The 12,185-nt window shown below is 42.6% G+C and overlaps 1 protein-coding gene across 1 annotated transcript in view; it reads left to right on the forward strand.

Annotated features, from left to right (window-relative positions):
- Window positions 1-326: 326 nt before the first annotated feature.
- The window catches only part of smtnl (smoothelin, like), a 32,241-nt gene continuing 20,382 nt past the window's right edge, over window positions 327-12,185 (forward strand). Inside the window, exons 1-2 of the mRNA XM_029446598.1 lie at window positions 327-465; window positions 811-1,715. Of these exons, the coding sequence (XP_029302458.1) occupies window positions 1,044-1,715 (672 nt within the window). The 5' untranslated portion in view covers window positions 327-465; window positions 811-1,043. The remainder of the gene's footprint in view (window positions 466-810; window positions 1,716-12,185) is intronic.

The raw sequence follows: 12,185 nt of genomic DNA on the forward strand, positions 1-12,185 counted from the left end.
CACACACACACACACACACACACACACACCCACACACACACACACTTTGGGTCATCTTACACCTGGCGGAGATAACAAAACTAGGGAAAAGAATGGATGACAGAGAAAAAGGAAAATATGTCACTGAGCAGGGAAAGGCATACCTATGGTAGAAAGAAGAGGAGGAGTCCTCCTTCCAATAGTTTACACAGTTCAAGGATATAAAAGCTACCCGGCCCGCCTCCTTCCCCTCCCCTCACATTTATTACTCCTTCCATGTTGTTTCTTCACTCCACCACCACTGCCCTCCTCCTTTCTCCTCCCTCCTGTGGGCCAGAAGAGAGGAGTGATCAACCTGATAGTTTAAACAAACCAGAGAGCCAGCAGCGCAGGGCAGAGCTCTCACACACTATCAAACACACACACTCATACAGCTGTTCAACGATGAGGAAACTCTAGTAAACTGTACCGGAGACTGAAGCTGAGGTAGGTTCTTTGCAGCTGTGAGTAAAGATTACCTCACTGCTGTGTTTTACGGCAGTTATGAAAAATAGCTGGCTCAAATAGATGTATGCTTTCTTTCTGTCATGCTGACTCTTTAATTATAGATTCTCTCATTCAGTTCAATGCAGTTGTGTTTGAATTAAGTTTGTGATGTTTTGAATGAAAACATTTTGCACAAGTCTTGATTTCATTGTTGCTATAGTGCATATTTTGTAGCTACATTTTTGCACAGAACAGATCACTTTTGCCTCGGTTGGTAGGATATTTTAAGAGTTTGGCAGCTGTTCACAAGCTAAAGGTCAAGTCTTGTCCCTTTTGTGCTTTCAGACAGAGTGAGACATTTGTACCTCAAAAGCAGAGCTTTTTGAAGAAGAAGAAGCCCTGGACGAGTGGGGATAAAACAGACCAAACCTTTGTCCCCTGCTGCAAACTTTCACCTCCCAACCCTGGTCTGTCAGTGCCCCCTGCAGCCATACCCTGACTGAAGCTACACATTCTCCGGAGGATCTGACTCTCAGACGCTAGATCACAGACTGAGAGGTTGTCTGGCCCGTGTACAGATGGAAGCCCCAACCCTGGCTGAGGAAGACTTGTGTCACCCCCGATCTTCTTCTCCAGAAGGGGAGACAGTGTGTGCAGCTTTAGTCCGTTATGAGAATACTCTTCGGGATGCCATCAAGGAGATCCAAGTGGACGTCAGCACTTTTAAGCTGGGCATGGAGCGTCGTCTGGAGGACACAGCCAGCCTGAGCGGGCCTCTTGGACGTACTGTGGATCAGCTCCAGCAGGAAAACCGGCAGCTCAGGAGCCAGCTGGAGGCTCTTACCCTACAGGTAGAGCTCCTTAGTGGGATGATGAGTGATAGGAGCACCTTGCTTAATAATAGCCATAATCACAGTCCGAATCACAAGAATCACCTCAGTGACATTCACGAGAACCATCAGGAGATAAAAGAGGTAGTCTACGGGAAGGGTGAGGCTCACACTCAGATCCAGGCTCTTCTCCACATCCAGCCCTGCAACCTGGGCAGCCAAGTCCAGACCAACAGTGGCCTCAGCAGTCAGTCCAGTCCTGTGTCCCCACCTGCCACCTTCTTATCCTCCTCCAGCTCCAACAGTCCTCCTGTCGGCTCCAGAGTTTCCTCCATGGTGACTGGCCCAGTGTCAAGCAGCAGCCCCTCCACTGCCCGCTTCTCCAGCCGAGCCACATTCGCCGTGTCCAACAAGACTAACGTGAGTACTGCATGTTTGTAGAGATGCTTTCATCCAAAGTCTTTAACCACAGTGTTTCCCAACCATTATGTCTTATGTATCTCCACAGTGTCAAACAAATACAAAGTACCCTTCATTGACATCACCCATCCAAGTTTGAATGATTTGCATTAATTTTTAATTTATTGTTATTTAACACTATTGATTATATAAAAGTGAATATCTTTCTATACAATTTGGGTCGGTCTGGTTTCGTATGTACTTTCAAGTTTGTATTTCTTCTACTTCACTTGAAGTGGCAGAAACTGCTTCAACATTTATCTATGACTTACCTATTTCAACAGTTATTCATTTAGCTGTTGCAGCCATTTATCCATGAGGGCCTACTTTTAGCTATTTACTTAAACAATTTATCCGTTACATTTTTAACTGTTATCCTATCCACTATTATATTACTGTGATAATATTGACCTATTTCAACCATTTATCCATTACTTTGAGCTAACTGTATAAGGCCAGTGCATACTCTCTGCGTCCGCGGACCACTGCGGGTCACACGGTCCATTCATACTACAATTGATGGTTTGCGTCGGTCTGGCGTTCCACACATGCACATTTACCGATCCACACTCCAGGAGTTCAACGCCATTTGGCTGTTAATGCTTACGGCAAATCTCCTCACACAATATCTTCAAAACAAACCTGCTGTTTGTTATCTTTTTCTTCCTTTTCTCGGCAAACCAGCTAGAGTTGCCTTCGCCACCAGTTGGACAGTGTGGAACAAAACAGGAGCATGCTCAGTCAGCACACTTGCTAAGTGTACAGTCCGCACAAATTTTCCGCTGCAAAAGGACTGTCAGTGGGGTCCCTCGTGGACATGGCAGATGGCAAAATTTGCGTCACCAGGACCAAAGCAGACACCTGCGAACATGCGGACCATGAAAGTATGAATTGGCCTTTAGACTACTCTTATCGTTTGCTCACTATTTTTCACACACTCAACACATAATGTCCAGGTGTAACAGTCTGACTCAATTTCTCTTTTTCAATTGAGTACATCTATCCGTCACCTGCAGAATACCCCCTCAGGTACAATCACTGCTTTATATGTCAATAACTGCTTAGAGCTCAAGTCTTAAGGAATCTTGAGACAATTTGTAGTTTGTCTCCTCCTGGGCTGTTGCACACAGACGCTCTTGACATATTTGACCCACCACTTCACACTCCAGTGCTAGATACTTTGGAACATGGATGGAAATGTAATATACATAGCAGAAGAGGTAATCCAGTAATTGTGATGTAATTGTGTTGGTTGGGAAAGGGCCACGGCGGTAAACAGGCAGAATGTGAGTTTGGCTGAAGTCGTGTTGCGTAGGCTGTGTGGATGTGTCATACGAGGCACTGGCTGTGTCACTGCGGTTACACAAAAGCCCTCCACCAGGATGCTTAAGGATTTATGAAGAGCAGTAACATGAGTGGAGCAGGTTCCTGGGAGGTGAGGTTAGTGTGGTTGGGTGGTTTTCAGACCTGAGTCAAATATGTGAAGTCAGCATTGTGAAATGTCGGCTCTGGTTAGTCATTATCACTGTCGTCCTGTGCAACTTCTGTGGATTAGGGTTTGGATAACTTCAATTTTTAGCTTCACCTGAACGATTACATGATTTTGGTTTGAAAAGATTTTAAAACTAAAACTTTATCTAAACTTCACTGAATATATTCAGAAACAGAAGGGTTAAGCTGACATTTAACTTTAAAAGGATGTGTCAAAAGTGTTTCTTTGTTGTCTATGTCTGGGTTAGACCATAGTTAATCACTGCATCGATGGTGACCCAACAGCCTGTGTCTTTATTTTAGGGCTGAGTTACTGAGTTATTATCAGGTTCACAGTTTTACTGTTACCTTGGGATGCATGCTCGTGGAAGTTTGTGCTGTGGAGTTGGACTTGTAACTCTTCTTGGAGTCTCTTACTGTAATTGTTGCATAGTTGAATTTTTCTCCCTTGGCTTGTCTTGCATCTGATGAAACCAAAAATCTTGTGGCTTCTATCCAGTCTGTAGTTGCTGCATCACTCAGACAGTTGATGACGGGTGTGCAGTTTTCATGACATTCTCCTGATCATGTTTATGGGGTTTTCAGAGCAGAAGTCTCATGTACGTAAATATTTAGAATAAGTTGATGACGATCAAGATTTTTTTCCCTACCATTCTTAGGTGATTGAGTATTCATGACCGTGTTGCTGTTGTAACTCTTTTGTTCATTTCAATTTCAGAAATTGTGACAAGAATAAAGTTCTCTGCATTAAAGCCAGCTTGCGTTTTTTTTCCAAAAACTTCTTAAAATACTCTTTAAGTACAAACCACTTTTCTGCTGTCCATTTGTGTGTTCAGTTTGTTTAAAACAGTAACAATAAAAGTAGCCAATAATAGACAACTTCACCCCAGCGTTTCCAGTTGGTTTTGTTGTTACCGCTGCTGTCACAAAGACCACAAAGCTCTTCGTTTTCCTTAGAGCCTACTACTGGCGTCAAATTAAGCAAGTTATTCAGACCATCACAGAAAAAGCAAGAAATATATTGTATCCCAATGCTGCTCAGAGTAATCTCAGTACACGGCTCTTCTGCCAACAGCTCTCTCTCCCTCTCCTCATGGCAGTCTCTCCCTCCCTGCAACCAACACAACCACTAAACTTTATGCAGATTAATGCGCAATGACGTCACCAATATGCAAATGTAAGTATGACGTCATCTGGCTACTTTCTAGTGCTTGCTACTTTCATTGAAAAAGAGTTAGCAACGCTGCACAGGACACACTGCACTTTGCTTTCCACGGCTTTGTGCTGTAAATGGAGATTGTGCACAGTGGCACACAGCTTGTACCACCTTTGCGTTTCAATCAACAGTGACTTTTATTTCATGTTATATGTATTACCTAAAGTAAACAGTGAAACCATAGACATGAAATCACATGTCAAACTGTTTTGGTTTACAAGTATTTGAAAGCCACAGTGGTTACGTTGAATAATGACAGGAGGAAGTCCACAGAGGATGTTATTTACTTCCAGGGAAACTCTGTCCTGCTGTTGAAAGCATTCTGAGGCCAGTATTGAGATTCTTCTTGTTTTTTGGAGCGGAGTTATTCCTTGGTAAACCTCTGTCTTGCCTGTAAACTCACAGTTTACGCAAAACTCGAATGCATTACACACACACACACACACACACACACACACACACACACACACACACACACACACACACACACACACACACACACACACACACACTCACACACTTTATCCTTGTACACATCTTTTATGCATTCCAAGTGTGTCTGCAACAGGCAGGACGTTGCGTTCTCAACATGATATGCCCCAATTTTGGAACCGATTTGAAATACATTAAGTTCTTGTAGCATATTATATGTTCTTCATTTTGTATGTATTTTGAAATTGTAATCCTAATAATCCCCATTTTTACTAAATGTATCGGTAATCTGGTGTGTTTTCTTTCTGTAACGGACATGCTCACATTATGCAAATAGCTGTTGGTCCTGTATCTGTAATTACCAAACTATGTGGTGGATACAACAGAGGAATTTTATCTTCTGTGAAATCATGTGGTCAGTGCTAAACAACACAAGGGCACCTTTGTTTCTGTCTCTGCTGTGGGAGATCCCCTGCTGTCAGCCAAACACACCGCTGCAGAAACACACAGATTGGATCAAACATGAGAAAAACTATACTTTCAAATGATGTATGAGTGCACAAAGGTTAACTGTGTGTATGCTGCCTCTCTGCTCACATCATGGTAATTAGGTTCATTGGATTTTATTTGGTCCACTTAGTCAGATCTCGACGGTCTGCAGTTTGAATCATAATTGCAGCTCTCTCTTGCCACATGATTCTCGCCTGTCTGTCAAATGAAGACACAGTACATAAAGTTCAGCTGACTGTTCAAACAGGCCTGATCAACATGATAAACCAAACGTTACGCACACACACCTACACGCTGCAGGCATTCTGAATGGCTCCAATCCAAGCTGAGTCTATCGTGCCAGAGAGATGTGTGTAGGCGTGTCTGTCTTCCAACCTGCTCTCCAGCTGTTACTGCGCACCTTCACCTGACCTGCCAAGCTGCCACAAGAGGACATACACACACCTGCACACACACCTGCACACACCTGCGGCGCGTCAGCATGATCTCGCTCATATGGAAAACACACCTGTAGCACGTATGAATCATGAATACTTACTTTATTTTCTGATTGGTCTGTCTCTTTATATCTCCACCAGGCGTGGTAGCTGAAGGCATTTCCAGCAATCAGCTCGGCCCTTAAACCCCTACCTAGTCTGTTGCAGGCCACGGTCGTGGCTCAAAAACTGACATCCATAGAAAAGTTTGCTGTCATTTTGAACCAGAGCATCTGCACATTAATTCCTGATATGTTATGATCCACTTTTAGGCACAATATGAGATTAATAAATCCACTGTGTTCTTCTCTCTGTTCTTGAAATCAATCAAAAGTTGGTGCTTATTCATCAGTTGATATGATACTGTGTGTATAGGTGTGTATTGACAAAAACGTTGATGATTATTGATTTGCAATATTTTGGAAATGTTGTCATAATTTGCCACCTCTGTTCTAATTTTCTGATTCAGTACATTGGAATGCGCATAAAAATACTTGAATGGAAACCCAGCTGTGTGTGTGATGGTGTGTGTGTGTATGTGTGTGTGTGTGTTTCCATCTGGAAGGTTTTTGAGGTCTGTAAAGAGGCAGCTGTGTGGTTCTTTTCTGTCCTCTAATAGTTCTAGGCAACAGGAATTAGTCAAGATTAGGATTAGGACAAATACCTAAACCTCCTCAACGAAGTCTCCTCTTCCTCCTCTGTTTTCCCCCAATCACATACGCACACACACACACACACACACACACACACACACACACACACACACACACACACACACACACACACACACATACACACACACACGTCAGCAGACAACACCGCTGTTGCCAATTACAGTGCCAAAGCAGCCATCTCAAAGGGCCATTGTGTGGGTTCTTGTGCTTCATTGGGAATACATTGAGTGTGGAAGGATTACAGAATCGACCCTCCTCTCTGAATCATTCCTCTCCTCTTCTCCATCTCTCACCATTGTCTCAACTCGGCAAATGTTTAACCAGAGGCTGACAGTTTGTGCAGATATGACACATTCTGTATCTGTGAATTAAAGTTTAGACATTGAGCTTGAAATCATCATCAGTTTGACAAAAAAAACTAAAAATTAAGATGAATTATCTCAGAACCCAGAATCAGCTCAATGCGTTTACCAATGTCATTGTGTTGTATTTTGAGGAATGTAGGATCCAGTGTTTTTACTGCCAGTCAGAGTCAGGATATCTCCTCGATTCTCTGCTTTTATTCTGCTCTTATGAGTCCTTTAATCTTAAGAAAATGTAATAATTAAATGTTAGATTTCTTTGTGAGAATAAAAAAAAATATAATTCACAATTAACATAATTACAGTAATAAATAATGATCTTTATCTGTCTGTCTCCGGCTCTGTTTTCTGTCACAGAAACACCCACACTTTCATTTTCCTTCTTAATTACACATACCTTGCCAAACCACACCTGTCCCACTCAAGGCTCCACTGCTGAAGCAGAGCATTACACACAGTACATTCCTCTTGCACCGCATGTGTGTGTTAATAACCAGATGAACAGATCAGATTAGCGCTGTCAGGTCAGAGCTTTATCTACTGTTATCTATCAACGCACAGAGACTGGGTGCGCTTGATTTATGGCTCAGTACAGCACTTCCATCACATGTTATGTAAGGGTGATTTCTTGAGATTGAACAGTTGAGTTTGGGTGCGTTGTAGATATTTCACATCAGTAAATCGTTACCATGCATATTTTGAGGTTTTCCTACTGTCATCAGTGTGGTACAAACTGGGCAGGCGTTTGTGTTGGTTGGTGATGTGGCTGAAACAGAAAAGTTTTTTTCAACATATTCTTGCAGGAAGAGCAGGATTTATGGGAAATATGTTTTTAATTTTGAGAAACATCTGTACTCACAATACCACTGCTGCGAAACAGAAGCTACCCATTCTCTCCACCCTCTTCTCATTTTTAAAACAATTGTACCCAACTAGGAAAAGTAACTTACCAGTAATGATATATTGACGTTCAAAATAGAATCATATCTATTTGTCTTAGTAATAAATGTAAGTGGCTATTTGATGGTCTGATTTAATCCTATGGAGAAACTGCCAAGTTATCTGAATGGTGATATGTGTGTGTGTGTGTGTGTTGGTACAAACTTCATCGGGTTGCACACCCCAACAATGCCTCCCTCCATCTCCCCGTGCATCCATTAGCTCCATCTCCCACTAACTTTACACAACTTCACTTTGATGCTTTCTTTTTCTGAGCACGCACGCACACGCACACGCACACACGGGTTGCACACACACACACACACACACACACACACACACACACACACACACACACACACACACACACACACACACACACAGAGAGAGAGAAGTAGCAGACGACTACAAGCATTAGGCCTGCAGTGTTTAAGTTTAGTCACAGTCTGAAAATAGTCTGATGAATAGACTGAATGACACTGCTGGTGCACATGTGCACATGCACAGACCCCCCTTTGCTGACCCTTTTTCCAACTGCCTTAATGTTATCTTCACTATCTACTAACTCCACACACTCCTCATGATTGTTAGTACTTATTATAAGGGGCGTCAGCTAAATGACATGTATTGTAATGTAATCTTGCTCCAGCCTTCATTTTGATCTCAACTACAAATTTATTGAGTCACAGACCGCTAATAACGTTAGCGATCACTAGCTGGCTAACGTTAGCTAACCCCCTACTACTTGATAACCGTGCCATTGAGAAATGCCAATTCAAATTATTTTACGACAATGTATATATACTTACATTGTGCAACTTCCATATTTACAGTTGTTTGTATGATATATAAATTATGTAATATCAATTCAACTCTAAAAGTGATCCATATTGTGGCAACATTGAAATTGGATCTAGTGCTCATTGGGTAAACTCATTACGAAAATGTTTACTGAGGTAATAAAGTAATTTCCTCTTCCAACTTCCGGCTTCTTTTTGCAACCAGTGGTGTCACTCACTCCTGGCCATTTGCAAGAATTCAGGTTTAAGACACTTTTGAGACCCGGAGGGTGCCACTTGATCTAGATCCAGCAGGTCACCTTTACAAATAAATGAATGAGTGAGAGTGTGTTGGATTGTGTGTGTGATCGCAGCAGTACGAAGGGTTAAACTGCAGTTTAGAGAGCATTGTGTTGTGTTGTTTTTCCCCATGACAAAGACATTTGACATTTACACGCTGTCTGTGGAGACTCCCCCGTCTGAGCCAGCTGACGGGGTACAATTTCTGATATCAGTTTGTAAACAGATTCTAGCAGCACCTATCCATCCATCCAAGAACTCCTCCCTGCCTCTGTGGCCCCTTCCTCACCCTTTTACCCCTCCCCCAATCTCCCCCTCAGACCTCGGCTGCATTTTAAGGCTGGATTCCTGGCACCAACCCCCCTATGTTGCTAATAATATAGCCATGAGGAAGACAGAAAACAGCGCTTCTAACACTCACATGAGCATATACAATGTTTTCTAAAATGCCAACTGACTTATGAATCATAGCTGTAATTTAAAATCTTTAGCATTTCAAAATCAGCTCTACAGTATTGTTGGTCTCTCGCCTGTTATTCATTTGTGTGAGTGGTTTGGCAATACAACTACACTTTGCAGGCTGGTTTGGCAATATTTATTCTGATGATAAACATGATTTTTAGTTAGAAGTTTAAATAGATTTGGAATGATATAGAAGAAAGAAATTGAAAACTGGGCACAGCTGAAGAGAAGGCAAGTGTGTGTGTGTGTGTGTGTGTGTGTGTGTGTGTGTGTGTACGTACACATGCTGGGGGTTTAACAGAGGTATGCTGCCACTCCCTGGCTACCCCTGGCTACCCCTGGCTACCCCTGGCTCTCTTAATGACTTCCAGACAATAGGCCGTCTTCCCATCATCATCTCTGTGGAAACAGGTTAATAACTGACTGGCCGATGGGACAGCTCGCCCACGCTGCCCTCTGGAACAAGTAAGCCTTACTGGAAGTCAACTTCAGAAGTGGATTTTAAGATTGCCTCTTTGGTTACGTCAGCTCAATCCACCATGGGAATACTTTACAGTCATTTAGCTACACTTAGATTTCAGTGTTTTGGAATAATGCCCAGAAGGCACTTTTGATTTGAGAGGTTGGGTGACACCGTGCTAGGTCATGGGTGAGAGAACAGGGGTTTCTGAATTTTCCAGGTCTTGTCAGACATTAAGTCTTCTACCACAGGAGGGTAATAACTGCTACTCTGGGCATTTGGGGGCTCAGGAGAAGTAGGAGCATGGGTTAATCTGCCTGTCAATCACTGTGAGGATGAAATTCAAGTTTCCAACTCGCCTCCTCTCCTTTTCTTCGTAGGAGTGTGAATGTCAATTCTCTGGGTGGTGAGATCTTATGGTTATGCTGCATCTCCATCTTTTATGTGTGTGTTTGTGTGTGTTCTTGTCATGGGCAGACTGGGTAGTTTGTGTGATGGAGATAGTTATGTGATGTCTGCTCCATCTGGTGTCTCTTTGAAGTGATTATCGGTCATGAGTCATCAGTTCAAAATGTTTACAATGCTCACGATATTAGTTTAGTGGCCTATGGGGATGTCCTCAGTTTTGCATCAGTTTTGTATGGTCATCAACCAAAGTCCTGCACATACACAAGCTAGATAAAATGTCGGAGTTATTGCAATTAATCTTGAGTGGGACATGAATGTGTGCCTTAAACCTGCATTATTTATAATGGCCAGCAGGGGGCGACTCCACTGGTCGTAGTCAGATTGTATAGAAGTCTTTGAGAAAATGACCTGACTTCTAACTTGAGTTATTAACTCAGTAAACATTTTCTTATCAGTTTATGGTTTCAATCAAGTGTTGTTCAATACAGCATGATGTCCAATTTGTAGATATGATCCCATTTAAAGTAAAATACATGACAATGCGGCTCATGCTTTAGGACTTGGTTACCTTGTGTCATAATCCTGGCTGTCACTCACCTTCTGTCATTTTTCATTTTATTTCCTATCTTTGTGTTTTCCCGCCTTTTGTAATTGTTTGCCCCGCAATTGTTTGGTTGATCCACCTGTGTCTATTCACCTGCTGCCCTTGTGTCTTTGCCTGCCTCCTCCAGCTGTGTCCTGTTCTTGTGATTAGTTGTCTGTGGGTATTACTGTATATATGCCTGTCGACCGTTGTTCCTGATCAGTTCGTCGTCTGTGTTTCCTGGTGTGGTCGTCCCTTCTGTGAATATTTCTGCTTTGATCTTGGTTTTCCCTTGTACCATTGTGCCTGCCTGGTTTATCCTATTTTTTTGTTACCTTAGCCTGCTCCCTCAGTTTTGTTTTATACCAGTGTGTTGAATTCAACTTTGTTTATTAAAGCTCGCTTTTTGTTTGCGACCTGCCTGTTGTGTGCACTGAGCTGGGGTCCTCTTTTTTTACCGCACCGTGACACTTTGTGATTAACAGGCAGCTACCTTGGCGTTATCTGGGTTTTAGTTGAAGAACTTTAAAGGGTGTTTTCAGCGTTTGATCGTACTTAGCACCATTGGTACCCCGAGAGCCACGCTGCTAGCAAAAAATAAAAATCAATCAAATGACATCATATCCATTGTATTTGGATTTGACAAGTCTGTTGGAGCCAGATTTGAATTTGATACAACATCAATATTACCCCAGATAGTCTAATCCTAGTACTGCAGCAGAAAGCCATCCCATCTGTCTCTCTCTCTCTACACACACACACACACACACACACACACACACACACACACACACACACACACACACACACACACACACACACTTCTCTTTAGAAATGGAAGTTAAGGAAGAGGTGATACAGACGGTCTGTTCCCTGACCTCTCACCCACAAGAGGTCAGCATGTTAGACTCCCCCGCCTCGTTCTTCCCATTCTCTGCCTCTCTACCAGGAACAGTAGGAGAGAAGGACTAAGGGAGACAGGGGATTCACTATCTATTGTTGCCATATGTTACAGCTAGACGTTAGAGATGAGGGAGTACAAGAATGAAAAATGATGTTCTCCCCTACAGCTAGCAGGACCTATTTCTCATAGATACTTGGCCTGGAAGAGACTGAAACCATACTGTTGTTCTTCCATGATTCTTACAAATATTTAAACAAACGGACATTCAAAGGCTGATGGGAGAGTGGGATCAGTTGAGCAAGTTTTTTATATATTTATATATAGAGAATATAATATATGTAGACTGTTCTCACTTCCAACTCGATAAATACTGCAGCTTGGTCAGTGGCCCTATGTGTCACACTATGGCGTCAGTTTTGAACATGCAGGGCTGCT

The sequence above is a fragment of the Cottoperca gobio genome, chromosome 13, assembly GCF_900634415.1.
Source record: "Cottoperca gobio chromosome 13, fCotGob3.1, whole genome shotgun sequence".
In the NCBI taxonomy this organism is placed as follows: Eukaryota; Metazoa; Chordata; class Actinopteri; order Perciformes; family Bovichtidae; genus Cottoperca; species Cottoperca gobio.